A 22,215-nucleotide genomic window follows, 5' to 3' on the forward strand; every position below is an offset into this window, starting at 1 on the left:
TGTTTAAATAACAAACTTAACAAAAAACAACAGATTTAAAGATTCACTGAAAAAGTAGTAATGTTAAAATTAAATAAAACATTATCAATAATAATTATGCGATTGCACCTATCCGTAAAACAAGCAAGCAAAAAAAAAAGAATTCTTACGGAAAGTTACACTTTACGATATAATGTTTTAATGTTAAAGGCAAACCCCATTTAAACACAAAACTTTTTAATACCTACTACTGTATCTAAAAGACTTTTTTTTTAAATTATTAAATTCTTAGCCACGCTTCTGTTTTTCTTGGCTGTTGTGCGTCACGTCACAGATTAACAGGCCAACGTTTGCACCACAACGCGATGCTGCAGACCACTAGGTAGACCGGTCGTAGAAATTTATGTTATACAACTTGTAGTCAATCTACACAAATATTATCAAAAACTTTTTTTCTTTTAAAACGTGTTCAGATTTTGTAAAAAGTATAAGTCAAAATCGCAAAACTTAAATTTGATATGAGTTTCTTAGTTTTTAACTAATATAGTGGCGAATTACAAAAATTCCTTTTCAATGAAAATTAATGAGTTAAATAAGATAATTTAATAAATTACTAGCTTTTTCGCGCGACTACGTTCGCGTTACACCTCGAATCGTTCATGCATTGATTTAAATGATTTTTTACTTCTTTATAGCTAGTGAGCATAGATGTTTTTTATTTTTCATCTTTTTTTTTATTTATTAAGGGCACTAGTACTCTCTTTATAGGTTATTTTTTATTCTTTGAAGGATAATTGAGGAAGATATATTTCGTTATGATGTCACTAAATAAACCCTTGTATAAAATTTTATACTGTCTGGTTTATAATGTTATAATATTGCATTTTCGTACAGCAAATTTTCATTCCCTATTCTACTCCCTAAGGGTATAAATTTCATAAATTCGCTTTACCTTTGTGCCAATTTTTATGTGTATAATCCAGACGTCACCAAGTTTTATATAAATTTTTACTAACTTTACCCATTTGGTTGATGAATTTCAAAAATTTCTTCTAATTCTTTTTGTAGGATTTCATTCTTCTAGACGAAATAGTAAGGAATTTTCATACAACAAACTGTTCCGAGATAATTTTACTCTCTAAGAGGATGAATTTCCTAAAATCGCTTTGTGTAGCTAATTCACTAATGTCGTTTAAACGAACCTTTGTGCTAATATTTATGTATCTAAAGCTGGCGGCATCAACTCACTCTAAAATATCTAAAAACGTAATATATAATCTAACTGACACACCACTGACAATGACAACTAATTTATTTCTGGAGGTATTGTGTGTAGGTGTTTTCAGGTATGTTTTAGTATTTAGTCGTTTTACACAAAGAAATAGCCATTAAGCACTATAAAAATACTTCATAACAAATCTACACATATATACCTTTCATTTAAAAAAAGAATCATCAAGATTGGTAAAGCGCTTTCGGCGGGATGGATGCAACAAAAAAACCCTTTGAGCTTTTATATATGTATGGACTAATTATTTTTCCAACATATTTTACTTTGCAAATTTTTATAAATATTCAGACTCGCCAATATCGTACTCCACCGTGTCCAGCCTGTTTAGCCAAACGTAGGCCGATTCCTCTTCGGCGGCGTCGTGACCCTGGCCGAAGGAAGAGTCTTGAAGACGCTCATCCGCGCATAGGAATAAGTTGACTGCGTAGCGTATTGCGTATTAATCGATTCTGAAACTTTCTATCTCGTGTATAACATGTTACGCAAGTTTATTATTTTAATCTCGATTTTAATAGATAAATGTGTGAAATGCCACCTGAATATCTTCCGCCATGACATGTTTTTACTTTTTTGTTATGGTAAAGTGATTTGTATAAACTTTATTCAATAACGTATATTTTCCTCCATTTGTGATTTTTTAATTTTAAGCGAAAATTAAGTATAACATTTTAGGAAAAAGAAACACTGTAATATTTAAAAGAATAAGAAGAAATTAGTCTTATTTTGAAAGGAAAATATAGAAAAAACTCTTTCTATAGAAAAAGTCTTTATACTAACCAGAATCCGGTGACATATACGCGGTCTCACCGGAAACATTACTTATTACTTCGCATAACTTGAAGAATATCTACTTTTAATAATGAACACTTCAGAAATACACCAGTAAAAACATTTATTATTTGAGATTAAAACTCGAATTAAATTATAAATATTAGTTACCTATGTTGTTATAGCTTTTATAGGCCTGTTTAACGACTTAATAAGTTACCTAGCGAAAAAATCTGTGCGCGTACCTACCACTATTGTTACAGGTTAATTCGTTAAAGAAATATGTTACACAAGTTAAAAACGCTAAAATTTTAATGGTATTACTTGTGCATTATTGGCCTTATAATGTAATTTGTTGGAATTATATCTTCTTTAAATATAATTAGACTTTTTAACGACTTTTAAGTTACCTAGGAAAAAATCTGTGCACGTACCTACCAGTATTGTTACAGGTTAATTCGTGAAACAAATGTGTTACATATTATTCGTGGTATTAGTGGTATTATATTGGAATCAGCTTGGCATTAGTGGGGCATTATATGAGAAATTTGGTATTTAATTTGTATTTTTGGCATTACTTTGGCATTAGTATACAGACATTTGTCAGCGGTTTACTCCTTGTAGATAATCAAAAAGTTTTTTGATAAAATTTGCTTTTCATGTCAGATCATTTCTATGAAAAATTACATTAGATTTTTATTAAAGACGCTGGGTAATTAAAACATTGACTAATAAACCTTGTCCACTTTAAATACGGGGTCACGAAATATCCTCCTTGGAGTGTTTGGGTTAAGGGGTGTATAATAAATTAATCGTTGTTTTATAATAAAAACCATAAAACATTTATTTGTGAGTAAAATAATGCAATGGTTGGATATCTCTCCTTTATAATTGGGTGACTAAAAATACACTAAAATAATTAGAAAAAAAATCTTGTACTTATTTAGTAATTACGTCAATATTAATTAATTGACTTTCTAGTCTATTTTATTTTATGTACAAATATATTATTAAATTTTAAGCATTAAGTAATAAAACACTTTGTGCCCTCTTATATCGTAAGAGGTTACGAAATATACTCCTGGTTACACCCCTTACAGAAAACAGTGTAAGGGGTGTAAATAAATTGTATAATCACTGTTTTTTATAATAAAAACTATAAAATATTTCTTATTTGTGAGATTAAAAAAACAAAACAATGCATTGGTTAAAATAAGTACATTCAATACTGTTTTCAATTGTTAATTCAATAATGTGTTATAACATAATATAGCCATTACTATTATACTATTATTATTAAAATAATATGTGTGTAACATATTTCTTTAACGAATTAACCTGTAACAGACATTTATATGCCCAGTATATTTTTGTTTAACAAACCAATCAGGAAAAATCCAAAACCTACCGTTATAGGAGGTATAAGACGATTAAACTTATATAATGACAACTACTTATCGGATAACAAATTAATTACTACTGTCAGCTAGTTCAGCTACTGTCTAGGTAGAATTTACCTAGAGTACCTACACCTACCTATGATGATGTAGGTAGATTAAAGCTTATTTTGACGTTACCTCTCACTTCGGTGTCACAAGCTGAATTTTTCAGGGATGGAAGTACAGTACATCACAGTACATGATATGGGGACCCTTATTCCGAAAGTAGTACAAAATTAAACAGGGTAAAAAGGCACTATCATCAAAAATCGATATATTAATACCACCGTATAGAGAAAACAAATACTTATTTTTTGATCCAGTACAGAATAAAGTCTTCGTAGGGAGTAATTTTTTATAATTATTTACAAAAAAACATTTCCATTAGCGCTTATGACCAAAAAAAAACTTTAAACATGAATAATCATTTCAATCATGCGAAAATTTGGTTTAAAAATAGAGATTTTTTTTTAATATAACTTTCATTTAACGAAAAACGAAGGCCTAAATGAAAAAAAGAAACAATTTAAAAGTTTCGCTTATGTCTTGACAAGGTATCAAAGCAAACCCCATATTTTTTGCTTTTAAACTAATAAAGATATATCAATAAACAATTAGCGATGTAATGGTTTATGCGCGCGCTGGCCGACTGCCGCCGCTGCGCCGAGATTTCCTATACCCTTGTATATATGACGTCATGGTGTGGCAAATGTAGCATTTTAATTCGATTTGGGCTCCCTTATATAGGATAACAGAAACATTTTCAATGTTAAAAAACCAGCGTTAGTGACTGCTGTTGCTGGGGAATAACAATCGATGATAATTTTGGCAAGGTCAAGCCTTAAGCATCAATTACTTGGCCCCTTTATTTTTTAATAGCGCTTATTGAGTAAAATATGAGTAAAAATGATTTTTAAATGGTGCAGTTTCAGGAGGCTAAAAATAAATAAAAATGTCAAAATTTCAATTTGGTTTCGGCATGAATTCATTTCGAAAAATATTTAAATATCGTCTGACAGCTAAATGTTAATTAATAAACCTTTACTAGAAACCTTTTACTAAAAAGCCCTTGACTAAAAAACTAATAAACTTTTAATATGTAAACATTTAGTAATCAAAAATAACACTTCAAGTTATTACAGAATAACTAAATTTTTCATTTAATATCTACGTTAATTTGAAAAACAAGTAACTCTTTATTTGAAAACTTTTAGCAATAAAAATAAAAATGTTCACTTTTTGTTCATTTCTCTCTTTATAAATACATTTATAATGGAACATCACTAAACGAATTGAGCTAAAAAAAGAACTTAAATGGAAAGAAAAGTACAAAAAATAGATTTGAACAAAAAAATGACAGTGTTGTATGGAACAATTCAAATTCATTACTTTATATAAAAATCTTTAAATACCTAAATGTAGTAGAATAACTCATCTAACTAGGAATAAATTATAGTTTTTTCAAAATAATTTTTTTATGGTTTTATTCAAAAAATTACACGACTTTAAAAATGCAGTCTCTTAGAAATCATACAAGTCAAATTATAACTAGAAAAATGCTGCGGGTTTTGATTTTTTGACGCTATTAGAAGCTGCCAGTGATATCGCGAGTACCTTTTGTGTCTATTTTAGAAAACAAACTTTCATTTGAAAATGTTAGTAATAAAGGCACGTCAAGCTTGATATTTTTTTTTCTTTCCTATAAATCTGCATTAAATAAATAATTATCAAACTCATTCAAATAAAAAAAGTTCGTTGATACATACAGAAAATATACTGTATGGAACAAAAAAAATAATAACATATTCGATGGAATCCACATTAACAACGAATTAGATTAATATAAGAATTCAACGGCCGAAACAACATCTGAGATGCCTTGAGAATGATTTGCATAACAAATCGAAACGTCGGCAAATAAATGATTTAAAAACACCCAGAAATCATTTAGTTTTCAATAAAAAACCTATATCCAAGAAAATAACAATTGAAATATTGAATAAAGGTTTAAGAAAAAGAAAGATATCTATAGTAAAAATAATTAACAACAAATATACAAATAAGTGTATAAATAACTAAATCGAATTTAGTAATAAAAATTATTAAATTTTGCCCAACAGTAGATGCATAAAATAATTAATATAGAAAATATATTAATAGAGAAAACAATGTATGTATCTCTTTATTGGAAAACTTGTAGTAGTATCTAAATAAAACAATCCACTTCATTATTTAGACTTTTCTTCCTTTATAAATCTACACAACGAAATGATTACCCCAAACTCATTGAGAAAACAAGGGTAGATATGAAAGAAAGACGACAGCATTGTATTTGACAGTTTCACCGCGGTCCTTGTGTTTATGCTGGAGGAAAACAGATACAAAACAAACATTCTTAATGAATTTATTTACGAAAAGGAAATGTTATCGATAAGCGGGAGTTACTGATGTAAGAAAAATGTTGATATAGCATTCAACAAGAGTGATGTGTATTGTTGGGAAATTTATCCTTTTCGGAAAGAAGTCATAGATTGTTGATATAGCTTTCAGTAAAAAACAGCTTGGGAATTGTCAGTTTTTCCTGTATATAGGGTGTCTATCTTGGAAGTACTTTCATCAATACAGCAAAAAAATAATGTGTTAATATTTTAAGAAAATTGGCTTAAAGTAGATTTACAATACAAACGATCGAAAAATATATGTATATTCCCGTTTGTATATGTTACAGTGAAAGTCGGACATTCAGTGATTGTTAACATTCCATTTATTCACTAAGAAATGCTAGCAATTACGCATTGGACCAGTGAATGTGATATTTTAAACAGATTTGTCGACTTTTTCTAGTAATTTCTAACATTCACTAGTGAAAGTAACATTTTCTAAAGGTTGCCAGTAAAAGTTATTCTATCGTACAGGGTGAGTATGGTGAGGAAGAATGTTGGTGGAAGTTAAAATAAATAAAACTTTTAAAAATATTGGATCACCGCAATATTCAAGCTGATCCACATATCTTACAACTACAATTTACTACTTTAGTATATTTATTAAAAATGATAGAAAATAACGACATAACCTTCAAAACCATCAAAAGGATTGCGGCGTCTATTTAACCAGTGGCGTATACACCGCGGCTCCGCGGAACAAGTGCCTCGAGTCTCAAGGGGCTCGGATTCCACATCCCATTTTTATATAAAAATAAATATGCTTTCCTTTATTTTTAATAATGTTAATTATGCATCCTAACTAGAAAGATGCAATTTTGTCTTCTGTAAAATAGTATAGGTAAGTTAGCCAAAGTAGGTAAATCTCAAATACAAAGATTTATTAGTGATTTCTTTTATAAAAACATGAAAATTTTATGAAAAATGAATAAACGTAATTAACTTTTCGTCGAGTTATTAACGGCTCAAACGTAAATTATGCGCTATTTCTGCTCTAAACAAGAATTAAAGATGTAAAACAAGTCGAATTAGGTCTTATCTTACAGCGCTTTCAGATGGAACAGAGCGTCCGCGACGGACGGTCCGCGACTTCGAGCAAGTACCATGAGCTTATATGAACAATTTCACATAGGTCGCGTATACTCCGTCCGGATGAGCTATCTTGAAAAAACATCCGTGCGGACGCTCTGCGCGTACGGTCCGCTCCATCTGAAAGCGCTGTTACTCTATTTAAAATTTTTATAGATACACAAACCACATACAAAATATATTATTGAATAACATAATTAAAGATTTAAAAAAAACGGCATTGGCAGAAGGCTCCGCTGCCGCTGCCCTGCCGTTATCTTCAGGTATCTCAGTCGGTGTTCTTCAGTTTTTTAACATTGAAAATGTTTCTGTTATCCTATATAAGGGAGCCCAAATCGAATTAAAATGCTACATTTGCCACACCATGACGTCATATATACAAGGGTATAGGAAATCTCGGCGCAGCGGCGGCAGTCGGCCAGCGCGCGCAAGAACCATTACATCGCTAATTGTTTATTGATATATCTTTATTAGTTTAAAAGCAAAAAATATGGGGTTTGCTTTGATACCTTGTCAAGACATGAGCGAAACTTTTAAATTGTTTCTTTTTTTCATTTAGGCCTTCGTTTTTCGTTAAATGAAAGTTATATTAAAAAAAAATCTCTATTTTTAAACCAAATTTTCGCATGATTGAAATGATTATTCATGTTTAAAGTTTTTTTTTGGTCATAAGCGCTAATGGAAATGTTTTTTTGTAAATAATTATAAAAAATTACTCCCTACGAAGACTTTATTCTGTACTGGATCAAAAAATAAGTATTTGTTTTCTCTATACGGTGGTATTAATATATCGATTTTTGATGATAGTGCCTTTTTACCCTGTTTAATTTTGTACTACTTTCGGAATAAGGGTCCCCATATCATGTACTGTGATGTACTGTACTTCCATCCCTGAAAAATTCAGCTTGTGACACCGAAGTGAGAGGTAACGTCAAAATAAGCTTTAATCTACCTACATCATCATAGGTAGGTGTAGGTACTCTAGGTAAATTCTACCTAGACAGTAGCTGAACTAGCTGACAGTAGTAATTAATTTGTTATCCGATAAGTAGTTGTCATTATATAAGTTTAATCGTCTTATACCTCCTATAACGGTAGGTTTTGGATTTTTCCTGATTGGTTTGTTAAACAAAAATATACTGGGCATATAAATGTCTGTTACAGGTTAATTCGTTAAAGAAATATGTTACACACATATTATTTTAATAATAATAGTATAATAGTAATGGCTATATTATGTTATAACACATTATTGAATTAACAATTGAAAACAGTATTGAATGTACTTATTTTAACCAATGCATTGTTTTGTTTTTTTAATCTCACAAATAAGAAATATTTTATAGTTTTTATTATAAAAAACAGTGATTATACAATTTATTTACACCCCTTACACTGTTTTCTGTAAGGGGTGTAACCAGGAGTATATTTCGTAACCTTTTACGATATAAGAGGGCACAAAGTGTTTTATTACTTAATGCTTAAAATTTAATAATATATTTGTACATAAAATAAAATAGACTAGAAAGTCAATTAATTAATATTGACGTAATTACTAAATAAGTACAAGATTTTTTTTCTAATTATTTTAGTGTATTTTTAGTCACCGAATTATAAAGGAGAGATATCCAACCATTGCATTATTTTACTCACAAATAAATGTTTTATGGTTTTTATTATAAAACAACGATTAATTTATTATACACCCCTTAACCCAAACACTCCAAGGAGGATATTTCGTGACCCCGTATTTAAAGTGGACAAGGTTTATTAGTCAATGTTTTAATTGCCCAGCGTCTTTAATAAAAATCTAATGTAATTTTTCATAGAAATGATCTGACATAAAAAGCAAATTTTATCAAAAAACTTTTTGATTATCTACAAGGAGTAAACCGCTGACAAATGTCTGTATACTAATGCCAAAGTAATGCCAAAAATACAATATAATGCCCCACTAATGCCAAGCTGATTCCAATATAATACCACTAATACCACGAATAATATGTAACACATTTGTTTCACGAATTAACCTGTAACAATACTGGTAGGTACGTGCACAGATTTTTTCCTAGGTAACTTAAAAGTCGTTAAAAAGTCTAATTATATTTAAAGAAGATATAATTCCAACAAATTACATTATAAGGCCAATAATGCACAAGTAATACCATTAAAATTTTAGCGTTTTTAACTTGTGTAACATATTTCTTTAACGAATTAACCTGTAACAATAGTGGTAGGTACGCGCACAGATTTTTTCGCTAGGTAACTTATTAAGTCGTTAAACAGGCCTATAAAAGCTATAACAACATAGGTAACTAATATTTATAATTTAATTCGAGTTTTAATCTCAAATAATAAATGTTTTTACTGGTGTATTTCTGAAGTGTTCATTATTAAAAGTAGATATTCTTCAAGTTATGCGAAGTAATAAGTAATGTTTCCGGTGAGACCGCGTATATGTCACCGGATTCTGGTTAGTATAAAGACTTTTTCTATAGAAAGAGTTTTTTCTATATTTTCCTTTCAAAATAAGACTAATTTCTTCTTATTCTTTTAAATATTACAGTGTTTCTTTTTCCTAAAATGTTATACTTAATTTTCGCTTAAAATTAAAAAATCACAAATGGAGGAAAATATACGTTATTGAATAAAGTTTATACAAATCACTTTACCATAACAAAAAAGTAAAAACATGTCATGGCGGAAGATATTCAGGTGGCATTTCACACATTTATCTATTAAAATCGAGATTAAAATAATAAACTTGCGTAACATGTTATACACGAGATAGAAAATTTCAGAATCGATTAATACGCAATACGCTACGCAGTCAACTTATTCCTATGCGCGGATGAGCGTCTTCAAGACTCTTCCTTCGGCCAGGGTCACGACGCAGCCGAAGAGGAATCGGCCTACGTTTGGCTAAACAGGCTGGACACGGTGGAGTACGATATTAGCGAGTCTGAATATTTATAAAAATTTGCAAAGTAAAATATGTTGGAAAAATAATTAATCCATACATATATAAAAGCTCAAAGGGTTTTTTTGTTGCATCCATCCCGCCGAAACCGCTTTGCCAATCTTGATGATTCTTTCTTTAAATGAAAGGTATATATGTGTAGATTTGTTATGAAGTATTTTTATAGTGCTTAATGGCTATTTCTTTGTGTAAAACGACTAAATACTAAAACATGCCTGAAAAACACCTACACACAATACCTCCAGATATAAATTATTTGTCTTTGTCAGTGGTGTGTCAGTTAGATTATATATTACGTTTTTAGATATTTTAGAGTAAGTTCATGCCGCCAGCTTTACATACATAAATATTAGCACAAAGGTTCGTTTAAACGACATTAGTGAATTAGCTACACAAAGCGATTTTAGGAAATTCATCCTCTTAGAGAGTAAAATTATCTCGGAACAGTTTGTTGTAAGAAAATTCCTTACTATTTGGTCTAGAAGAATGAAATCCTACAAAAAGAATTAGAAGAATTTTTTTAAATTCATCAACCAAATGGGTAAAGTTAGTAAAAATTTATATAAAACTTGGTGACCTCTGGATTATACACATAAAAATGGGCACAAAGGTAAAGCGAATTTATGAAATTTATACCCTTAGGGAGTAGAATAGGGAATGAAAATTTGCTGTACGAAAATGCAATATTATAACATTATAAACCAGACAGTATAAAATTTTATACAAGGGTTTATTTAGTGACATCATAACGAAATATATCTTCCTCAATTATCCTTCAAAGAATAAAAAATAACCTATAAAGAGAGTACTAGTGCCCTTAATAAATAAAAAAAAAGATGAAAAATAAAAAACATCTATGCTCACTAGCTATAAAGAAGTAAAAAATCATTTAAATCAATGCATGAACGATTCGAGGTGTAACGCGAACGTAGTCGCGCGAAAAAGCTAGTAATTTATTAAATTATCTTATTTAACTCATTAATTTTCATTGAAAAGGAATTTTTGTAATTCGCCACTATATTAGTTAAAAACTAAGAAACTCATATCAAATTTAAGTTTTGCGATTTTGACTTATACTTTTTACAAAATCTGAACACGTTTTAAAAGAAAAAAAGTTTTTGATAATATTTGTGTAGATTGACTACAAGTTGTATAACATAAATTTCTACGACCGGTCTACCTAGTGGTCTGCAGCATCGCGTTGTGGTGCAAACGTTGGCCTGTTAATCTGTGACGTGACGCACAACAGCCAAGAAAAACAGAAGCGTGGCTAAGAATTTAATAATTTAAAAAAAAAGTCTTTTAGATACAGTAGTAGGTATTAAAAAGTTTTGTGTTTAAATGGGGTTTGCCTTTAACATTAAAACATTATATCGTAAAGTGTAACTTTCCGTAAGAATTCTTTTTTTTTTGCTTGCTTGTTTTACGGATAGGTGCAATCGCATAATTATTATTGATAATGTTTTATTTAATTTTAACATTACTACTTTTTCAGTTAATCTTTAAATCTGTTGTTTTTTGTTAAGTTCGTTATATAAACATATGTATGTAATACACTCACATTAACACTAATCATATTTTTACGTTTTTATTCATCATTTTCAATGCCCCCCCGGTTGCATCTTTGTAAAGGACTGTGAATTTTTTTTAATGTAAACAGTCCGAATATAATTTAAATTTATCATGGATTCCTTTAATTTAAAGATCGCGCACACTATACCTGCACGGACCGGCACGGACCAGACCAGTGAAATCTACCGGTAAAGGTGACCGTGTTATTTAATAGAGTAGAGCACACTAGACCAGCACCAGCACGTACCGCCACAAGCCACGACCGTCAAAACAGGTCGTGTCGGTCAGGGACAAATATGACCGGCAATATTTATGCCTGGTCGTGCTGGTCCGACCTAATGTGCGCACCGGCGAACCAGCACACCCCCACAAACATGCAAATTTTGAAGGGTTTGTCAGTATTTCGAGTACGCTAGCTGGCTCAAGTCGCATGATGTAGGTTAGATTTCGTTTATTTTTGTTCGAACCTTTAAATCGTTTTAAATATGAATGAAAAAAAGCTTATTTTACTGGTACAAAAGTATTCAGAGCTGTGCGATACGAGCCAAGCATTTTATATATAGAGACCAAGAAAGAAAAGATGCAATATGGGAGTCGATAGCAAAAAAAAATAATTAAATTTGATTTGTGACATTCGAAAATATTGGAAAAACTTTTCTTCGAATCTTTTTAATTCAGGAAACAAATGATGAAATTCGCCATATTGCTTTCTCTTTTGATTTATAGGGTGAACCCAAAATCTTCTTTTTTTCTTAGCTTCCTTCTCTTCCTCCTCTTCTTCACACAACATGGCTAAAATAATAATTTCTTCGTCTGAACTACTCATTTTCAATACTTCTATGTTGCACGCTCTAGTAGTTGAGCCTTGACAACTGTACTTTTTTCGAAACTCTCGCTTATGTTGCTGGTCTGTGGCGGTAAAGTGTGCGATGCCATGCAGGATGCAGGTTTGTGCTGTGCTGGTCCGTACTGGTCCGTGTAGGTATAGTGTGCGCGATCTTTTATCTAGCTTGTTTTTTTACCTATTTTGAAATTAAACAAACATATACAGGGTGTTTCAAAAAACATGTTCCATCTCTCGTGGGGAAGTTCCTCACGTAAAAATAAGATTTATTTTTTATATCAACCAATCCAATTCTGCTTTGATTTGTAGCTACAGGGGGTTAAAATAGGGTTCGCAACCGTCCTCTATTCCAGAAACAGTCCTCTTTTTGATCTGATTGTCTTCTTTTCTCTCACGTATTGAAAACTTTGTTGCATACAAACTTCAAAATATAAAAAATATTCGTTTATCGCCACAATGCTTTAAAGAATTGTTAATCTGTGTCTTTTATGTAATTTTATGTTTACTTACTGTTATTTATGTCTTGAAAAAAGTTTTGTTGACAATGGTTTGCTTTATTTTAATAAGTTTTGAGTATAAATATTTTTGTTTGTTTTAAATATTTATCGCATACCGTTTATATATCTTTTTGGTAAATTCTCGACATTTGAGCGACGTTTCAAAAATGTTTCGCCTGTGCCTCTTTTTATCCTCTCGCCCCTATTTTTTATTTTCAAAGTTGCCAACCCTAGGTTAAGTGTTTTTTTTAAGTGTAGGTTTTTTTCCATGCATTTATTATAATTTTCTTCCAAGTGCTTTTAGTAATTTGAGATCGTTTGGTGACTGATTTAGTTCTGATCCTGCTCGTTTTTTGTATAAAACAGTGCCACTATCATCGATTTTTTTCGTTCAATGCGAATAAGAAAATATCCTGATTATATCCTGGCCTTATCCCTTTAATATATTTATAAATATTTTAAAGTATCGATACTTTATATTCAATACAACCGATACCAAAATATCGATACTGCCTCAGTATCGCATAGCCCTATGAAGAATTTTGTGGGTTCGTCAAAAGCTCCACTGAAAATGGATAGCCGCGAGACAACGCCGTTCGACTGGGCAGGGACTCTGCTCGAGGCTAAATCGCTCGGCTCGAGGCTATAATATGACTAATTCCGCTTGAGGTTGACTCGTCTCGTCTTCGTCTCGGCATGTTAGTACGCCTTTTGGAAAGAATTGGCTATGGCCTCGTTTCATACTCGTTTCGGGTTTGTCTCGTACTTGCCTCGGCATATTTATACGCGGCTTAAGATTGCTTATTGGTATAAGGTTTTTTTAATAAAATTCTTCATCGTGGACAAAATAAAGTATGCCCGAATTTTCTTCAACGGGAATTATTCGTTTTTTCAAATCCGCTACTGAAAGCGTATCAAAACGTTTAATAAATTCATAGTTACTAGGTTCCTTAATATATTTTTATCTTGCACGCTTAACTTCTGCTATGACTTCATTATATTGCAAAAATAAAAAACAAGCACTATTACATTCTTGCGAGTGCCTAGTTCACCTTAATTTTTCACAGAAAATTTCTTCCATAAGGAAAATACCGCACAGCACTTTTTACAACGATAAAAAAACAATTATACATAACCACAAAAAACAAAGCGAATTTACGCCAGATATCTGTCAACGTTACCAATGTTTAGCCCGATCCTTATATTGCCTATTATTCAACTTATCCTTATTTATCCTTACATTTTACAACATGTGGCAACGCGCTAACTGAATCTTTCAAACTCACTGTTATCGTCCAGGGAATGCCAGCATTCACTAGTAAAAGTTTGTTTCAAAAATAGCTGTTGAAATTTTACTGGCGTAGTCTTAGCAAATCAGTGAATGTGAGCTTTTACTAGTACATAATTGTTAACAATCACTGATTTCCGACTTTTACTGTAACATATACAACACAAACGGGAATGAAAATCGATGCTAATATTAGCTAGCCCTAGACGAAATTTGCTTCGCCCGTGCTCTTCTTTACTTTTTAATGTCCCTTATTGCTAGTTGGTTTTATGTCGATCTTTAATAAATTATGCCTAGAGATTGACCTCGCCAAAATTATCATCCATTGTCATTCCCCAGCAGTCTTTTGCGCCGGTTTTTTTTTCGATCATACCTCTGATTCGTACCTGTGCTGTGTTTGTTAGAAAATATCGGGACAATGGTAGTCCACATTTTAAAGACATTTTCATGGGTATGGTGATTGAAATATAATTTTTATATTAGACTTTGTACTGTTTAATTGAAGTGCTAAATAGTTATATTTTTTTAAGTGGAAATTAAATAAAACCGTCATTACAAAATATGCCATAACGTCGCAATCAACACAAATAATTATTTTTTGAATAACGACCTTGGTTTCTACAAAATTTTTTGTACAGGGTGTCCAATTTTGGTTGAAATCATACGGTATCTCCGTTATTCGTGAAGATAGAAGGGTGCGGTTTGCACAAACCTCTGCCACTTTTTTGTCAAACGAAAGATGCCGTAAACGAAATTTTCATAGCCCTCTTCGTTTCTGAGCTACAGGGTCTTATTGAAAATTTTGCAATTTGGGACACCTCCTGTATCTCTGTTATTGTTAAAGGTATTGAGACGGTAAAAACTGTTTATTGTAGAACTTTTTACGTAGAATACAGTGGCGTAGTCTGTTATTCTACCAAAAGAATATTTTTAAAGATATGAAATAAAGTTATGTTTTCTTAAATGGAACACCCTGTATATTTATAAATTTATGATCTGGCTTGCCATAAGCTTCTCAAAAATATATAACACTCTATATTTATTTTCACTATTTAATGCAATATTTAAAAAAAATATATTAAAAGATCATATTTATTAGTAGGCCATGAAAAGAAACTAAAGAATTATTAAATATACTGCTATCTGTCTCTTGTTTTATTTTAGGAGTTACTAATTAGTTCTTTATATATTAAGGGAACTTAAATCTCTACCGCTATTTGTAAATCTTATCTGAAGCTATCGTATCGTAACTTTTAAATATGCCTTTAGCTAATTTACGTGAAATATAAATATATTTTCAGCCAAGATGGGGCTCCCCCTCACAACTTGACTTACAACGAACATATTAGAATGTTGTTAAATTATTATTTTTGAAATCAGTGAATTGGAACCAATGTACCCATATGATGGCCTCCCCGATTCTCGGATTTGTCAGTTCTCGATTTCTGATTTTCGGGATTTTTAAATTATATCGTGGCAACTAATACGATATCGAACACCTGGAAAATGCTTTAATAATGCAAGCTTTTAGATATTTACAAACCCATCCCATTATAATAAATTCCGTTATAAAAAAGAGAAGAATATATTCAGAGGTTCAGTGGTAACAGTTCAAAAGTATAATATATCAATTCCAAATAAAATTTTAATATGTGTATGTCTATTTTAGTAAATATTTTTACCATTTTCATTTTGTTATTTATCACGGCCTACTAATAAGAAAATGACGTATTTTAAATATTGCAGTAAATAGCGAAAATAAATATAGAGTAATATATATATATATATTTGAGAAGCTCATAGCAAGGCGGATCATATGATTTATGAATATACAGGGTGTTCCATTTAAAAAAACATAACTTTAGTTCATATTTTCAAAAATATTTTTTTCGTAGAAAAATAGACTACGCCACTGTATTCTACGTAAAAAGTTCTACAAGAATCAATTTTCACCTTCTCGATATCATCCATAATAACGGAGATACGGGGGCTATCCCAAATTTCAAAATTTTCAAAAATACCCTGTAGCTCAGAAACGAAGAGGTCTATGAAAATTTTGTTGGCAGCATCTTCCGTTTGACAAAAAAGTGGCACAGGTTTATGCAAACCGCACCCTTCTATCTTCGTGAATAACGGAGATACCGTATGATTTCAACTAAAATGGGACACCCTGTACATGAAATTATATAATAGCAAATCCTATTTTTTATAATTCAAAATACTACATAAAAGTACCTTTTTCCCTACAAATTATATTAAAATATAGAATGTTAATTCACAATTAAACGAAGAGCACCTGGCTTCCGTAAAAAAGTTCTAGCTTTTTATATCATTTGTTGAAATTACTATATCTATAAGAATAAAAGAAGTACCACCAGTAGTACTCCCTACCCTAATGGAAAGTACCCTTTCAGGGCTGTTGCAAAATTTTTCATAATCGCCATTTACTTTGACATTAAAATGTGTGTAAGAGTAACAAATTTCAGGAAAATCGGTTTACCAATGTTCTTAAAAATAAACAAAATTATATTATTATTATTTAACTTTTCGAGGGCTGTAATTTCTTCGGGAAGAATTTTAGGGCATATGTTCATAGGAACTTTTTGTTTTATTTTCATGTGTATAGTCACCTACCAAAGTAAGATATACACTATTTTTTGACTACCTGTATATTAAAATTATAAAATAATCCATAGTATTTTATACAATGAAATAATACATTGAATTAAAAAGCATCAATATTTATGATTTTTCAAAATTGTTTTCACTACTTCGACAGTAAATTTATAATATATCTGACAGATATAGCAAGACGTCATTTGTTTCACACTCCTGTAAATTGTTACATATTAACAGAACAAAAAATTAAATATGTATTATCAAAATTATATTACATGAACATAATTAATACACTCAATGGTAAAATCACTATAATAAAATTATTGTAGCAAATCCTAAAAACAAATACGTAACAAAGGCGTAAGTAAATACTCTAGGCCCCGTGTCTTCAGTTATAAATAAATAACTTTTATCTAACAAAAAACAGTAAAATTCAACTAAATAAAATATATTTTGTGTTTAACTCCAACTAGTTCTATTATAGTATAGGCTATTTAAATTTACATTTATGGAAAAAGGGAAAGATAATTCAATTTCAGCAGTGGTGAAATAGATCTATTGATGGAATACGATTTATAAGAAATTAAAACAAGAAAATATAATCTGTAAGTAATTTATAATTTAATTACATGATACTACTGTTATTTTATTTTATTATATTAAAATTCTAGTACAATTGATAAGAAGATTGAAGAAAGAAGCTGGTGAAGTGCAAGCAGAGATTTATAAACAAACCCTAAAACCATCATCTGGTAAGTTATTAATATTGAAAATTAAAAATAGCATAACTATTAGATAGCATAACTATATATAACTTAACTAGACTGTTAGTAATAACAAATATGTTATTGTTCTAGGGCTTCTCATAGTAAAGAAATAGGTAGGACAGCATCGATGATAGTAATTAAGGTGAGTTTTTATTTTATAAAATAGATCAATGCACCTATACTCAGGGGCGGATACAGAGGGGGTGCCCATGGGGCCCGGGCCCCCCCTAAAATCCATAGATTGGGTTAAATATTAGGCTTTTGGGTTAAAAATAGCGCTCTAAAAAGCATATTCTACATTATTTTTTATTTGGCCCCCCCTAAAATAAATTCCTGTATCCGCCCCTACTTATACTTTTGTCTTAATAATAATAAATAAATAGTCCCTATAACAATTATATTATTATTGTTACATTTACACATTATAATATAATGTGTAAATGTAACAATTACTTGTTGTAACATTTGTACGTATTATGTACAAATTATTTAATAAAAAAATTTAAATAAAAGCAATTGTGTCATATTACTTTTATTTTTAAGAACTCAAAATGATGGAACTTCACAAAATAAAAAGGAAAAATCAAAGGACCACAACACAGGTGTGGCGGCAAGGTTTAGCTAGAGAGTTACTTAAAAAACCGCATGCAGAAAAGATGTACCGTATGATCGAAAAAAAAAACGGCGTCAGCGATGGCTATGAAATGAAGATTGCTGTCATTTCATATGTAAATTTATATGGGAAATGTTATCGATCGTCATTTCCCAGCCAACTGGACGCCGTTTTTTTTTCGATCATACGGTATAAGGTACATAGTGCAAGAAATTAAACTAAAATTGTAACACCAAAGAAATAAAAGCAAATGTGAGTTGAATAACAGGTTTTATAAGGTTCCTGTTATAATATTAATGAATTAAGATATGCGAATTATAAATGAAATAAATAGTTTGATTTAAAAAGTTTTATTTATTTTTTACCTACTTTAGAGCTTTATTAAATACGTAATGGTTTATAATTGAAAGGATTTAAATAAAATAATTTATAAATTGCTGTCTTATCACTATTATCCTGACTTAATGCATTCTCTTCGTTTTGATGCTCTAACAGAGGCTCTCTTTATTTTGTAACACTCCTTATAAAGTCCAGCACTAGCAACAATAGTTTTTTGCACCATTTCAATGTGTTTATTGGTGTTTATACACCATACGTTCTAAAATGGTTATAGTCTACATACTCAGATAGGTAAGTCTTTTCCAAATAATCTAAAATCGAATTTATTGGAATAAACGAAATCTTCAATAGTAACAATGTCTTAGGTTATGTTAAGCAATTTTGTCAAATAAAATCAATATCTCCTCATGCCTTTGCTTATGCGTCAAATTTTTATCCGACAAATAAAGCGTTATTTGGCAGTTCATAAGATATCTGACGGATAAGGTTATTTTATCTAATATATATTGCTATCTATAGGTCATATATATCATACCAATAAGCAATGTTCCGGTTTGGGCTGAGATCAGGCCAATGTGTTTCGAAGTGTACCCGGGGCTACATGGATTTGGGAAGATTGCCGATCGGGTGACCGATCTGGTGACAGCGGGAGGGCCAAGAATTTCCTAATTCTACTTTTTCCTAATATTACGATTGCGTCCGAACGTCTTCGGAAAGTAAAAAACACTGTTGCCAGTATTCTCATATTTTCGTAAGTATATCAGACAGAGTGAATTATTGTTAAATGGAAGGATTATTTAAAAAGGAAGCCAGAAGGTAGGAAATTTCATTTGTGCTTATCTTTTGTAGTTATGTATTAAAAAAACAAAATATTCAGTATCCATAATGTTTCGGTTTACTTATAACTTGATTAGCATGTATTTAAGTGCAAGGTAATTAATTAATTTGTGATAAAATACTTTCAGATCCTCTCAAAGTGGAGAACAAGTACTGGCAGCTGGATAATCCAACTCCGATTGGATCCGCAATTATATGAAGATATAGATGTGAAAATAATAATAGTGGAATATATTAGCGGTAAGTAAAAATAAGTACTTCGGTCTCTGTCTCGGTGTTATAGTTTAGATAGTAGTTGGCTCCCAAATAATTTAAAATGAATTATAATTTTAATTCGTAATGAATAATGTGTAACGTAAATTTTTATCTATATATTTTTACAGATTATTGCCAAGAAGGTGATTTCTAGTAGTTCGAGCAGCAACGGTGGCAAAATGGTGTCTAGTTAGTTACCATAGTTACAATAGAAAATAGAAAAAAGGTATGTACTTGGTATGTACCTTTTTTAAAATGGAAAAGACACATTTCTTTCCTAGACTTAATAATTAAAATAAGATTATTCACATTTTAAATTATATTCACTTTGGGTAGATATTGTTTTAAATAATAATATGTAATGTATTTTACCCAATCTTTAGTTTGACGGTGTTGTTAAATTCATTACTCATACATTTTTTTGTTTATAGGTAGGTGTAGGTATACCTACGCTCACCTTAAGTAGCAGTTTTTCACCAGAAACCCGCAGTTCGCAGTCACTAGAATACCAGAGGGACTACAGTTTGATTTATTTTATTTTATCATAAATTTATATTTTATAATAAACCATTTCATATAATACCAACTTCCATGTTTTATTTTGACCGACTTAAAGTTCATGAATAAATTCGAAATATTTTGAAAAAATTTTTATTTATTAAGGTCTTAAAATTGAATTGCAATATCATTTAAGGGGTGGTAAAAAGGTTGAGTCGGGGGAAAATGTTTTTTTCTAGTACCTTAAACTTCTTCAATAGACTCAAAATAGCTCGTTCCTACGAGTCTCTAAATTAAAATACAAAATTATTTAATTGTGATGTTCTGGGTAATTTTATAAATAAAATACTCTTTGACTCCAGAACATTTAATTTTTTTTCAGTTAACCCAGAGAATAGTTAACCTTTAAATTGACTCTAGGGATTATTGCCATTATTAGAATTCTCAGCTCTTATTTATTTAATTATACCATAGGCAACCAATAATACACACTCTCATGACATCATATATCTTTAATTTTGAAAGCTCTAAACATATATAACTATTTAAATTTTGCTGTGTATATGACGGACCTTGATTCTGAAAAGAATTAATTATGTTAAAAAGTCACTGCACATAATATGTTTTTAAAATATATTTACCTTTGTATGTTTCCTGCTTCTCTTTCGTGATGCTTGTGCTATGACGTTCTAATGTTCTAAAAAAAACATTAACTGTCAAAATTACAATTTTGTTTTAATTTCCAATAAAATTAGTTTGTTTTTCTGCTTCATCTGTCTCTTTTCCCTTCACCCTTCCTCACAAGAGTTATCAGTTATATAAAAATGTTTAATTTAATTTCCAGTTAATCGCCCATACCACACCACTAATTATTATTTCTTGTTTCCGATTAAAAATATTATCAATACTCAATGCGTCTGCATAATTATAACATTTTATTTTTATATCACTTTCTAACTTAACGTATGGAGCACCTGGCCAGCCTCTAACTTTTCGAGTCTCAACTCTCGATAGCGACTGCGAGGAGCGACGTTGACAAATTTAGCACGTTTTTTTCCTTCATTTTATGTATAATTTACATCTCAAGGATTTAGATCCATGCCGATGACGGCCGAACCGAGTAGGTCGGGCGAGAATTAGAAATCTCGCGCAGTAGGAAAAATTCACATTAGGATTTTTTACGCCATCCCGTGACAGCACTAGCCACGGGGAAGCATCGTTACACTTGGGGCGGACCTCACTGGCTGCTGGTACTATGGCTAGTACTCGGATTGATAATGAGGACTCTCCGAATTTACGCATTGTATATGAGGAATTGAAACTTCTTCGCGAATCTGTTACCTTTTGTAGTAATAAGGTCTCCGATTTTGAAGGGTCTATCAATAAACACTCTGATTATGTAAAGCTTACAAATCAATTGCGAACAGAAAATGAACAATTGAAGTCTGAACTGAGTAAACTTTCTGCTAAAATCAATAACATAGAGCAAACAAACAGGCTTAGAAATGTAGAAATATCAGGTGTCACCGAGCAAACCAAAGAAAACTTGGTGAAAATTGTTCAAACCAATGGCAATGCCATTGATTTTAAAATCGATGAAAGTACAATTGAATCTATAACTCGTGTCCCAACAAATAATTCTGATAAACGACCAAAGAATATTGTCCTTACTTTGAACACTAGACGTCAGAGAGATGATATTATAGCATCAGCAAAATTAAAAATTCGTAATTCTTCCAGTAAGCCACTAATATTGGATGGAATGTCAACTCCCTTTTATTTAAATGAACACCTAACAATGTCAATAAAGTGATATTTAAGGAGGCTCGAGAATTTGCCAAACAGAAGCAATTTAAATTTGTGTGGACACGTAACGGAAAGATATTCCTGCGCAAGGACGACCGTTCGAAGATTATACATGTGTCAGATGTTAGCCTGTTGGAAACTATTTAAATTTGTCAAACAAATTTAAAATTGCCAACATCACGACACATGTATATCTCGAACATCCTGCTTCCGTGCATGTCCACAAGCTAGTGACAACCTCGCAATAACTCACTTTATTATTTGATGATGAATATTCATTAAATAAAAGAGTA

General features: G+C 30.8%; 1 protein-coding gene and 1 long non-coding RNA gene across 2 annotated transcripts; one reads left to right on the top strand and one right to left on the bottom strand.

Moving 5' to 3' along the window:
* Window positions 1-20,610: 20,610 nt before the first annotated feature.
* On the bottom strand, window positions 20,611-21,152 carry LOC115885308. The gene is made up of 2 exons (XR_004050709.1): window positions 20,758-21,152; window positions 20,611-20,695 (listed from the first exon to the last, which is right to left on the bottom strand). It is a non-coding gene; the product is annotated as an uncharacterized LOC115885308 (long non-coding RNA).
* Window positions 21,153-21,371: 219 nt separating this feature from the next.
* On the top strand, window positions 21,372-21,929 carry LOC115885307. The gene has a single exon (XM_030904180.1). The coding sequence runs from the start codon at window positions 21,372-21,374 to the stop codon at window positions 21,927-21,929; it is 558 nt and encodes a 185-aa protein (XP_030760040.1).
* Window positions 21,930-22,215: the final 286 nt, after the last annotated feature.

The sequence above is a fragment of the Sitophilus oryzae genome, unplaced genomic scaffold (assembly GCF_002938485.1).
Source record: "Sitophilus oryzae breed Bouriz unplaced genomic scaffold, Soryzae_2.0 scaffold_380_pilon_pilon, whole genome shotgun sequence".
NCBI lineage: Eukaryota > Metazoa > Arthropoda > Insecta > Coleoptera > Curculionidae > Sitophilus > Sitophilus oryzae.

Bases quoted from the DNA above. Each gene is read 5' to 3' on its own strand.
- LOC115885307 (XM_030904180.1), top strand. From the start codon at position 21,372: ATGGCTAGTACTCGGATTGATAATGAGGACTCTCCGAATTTACGCATT.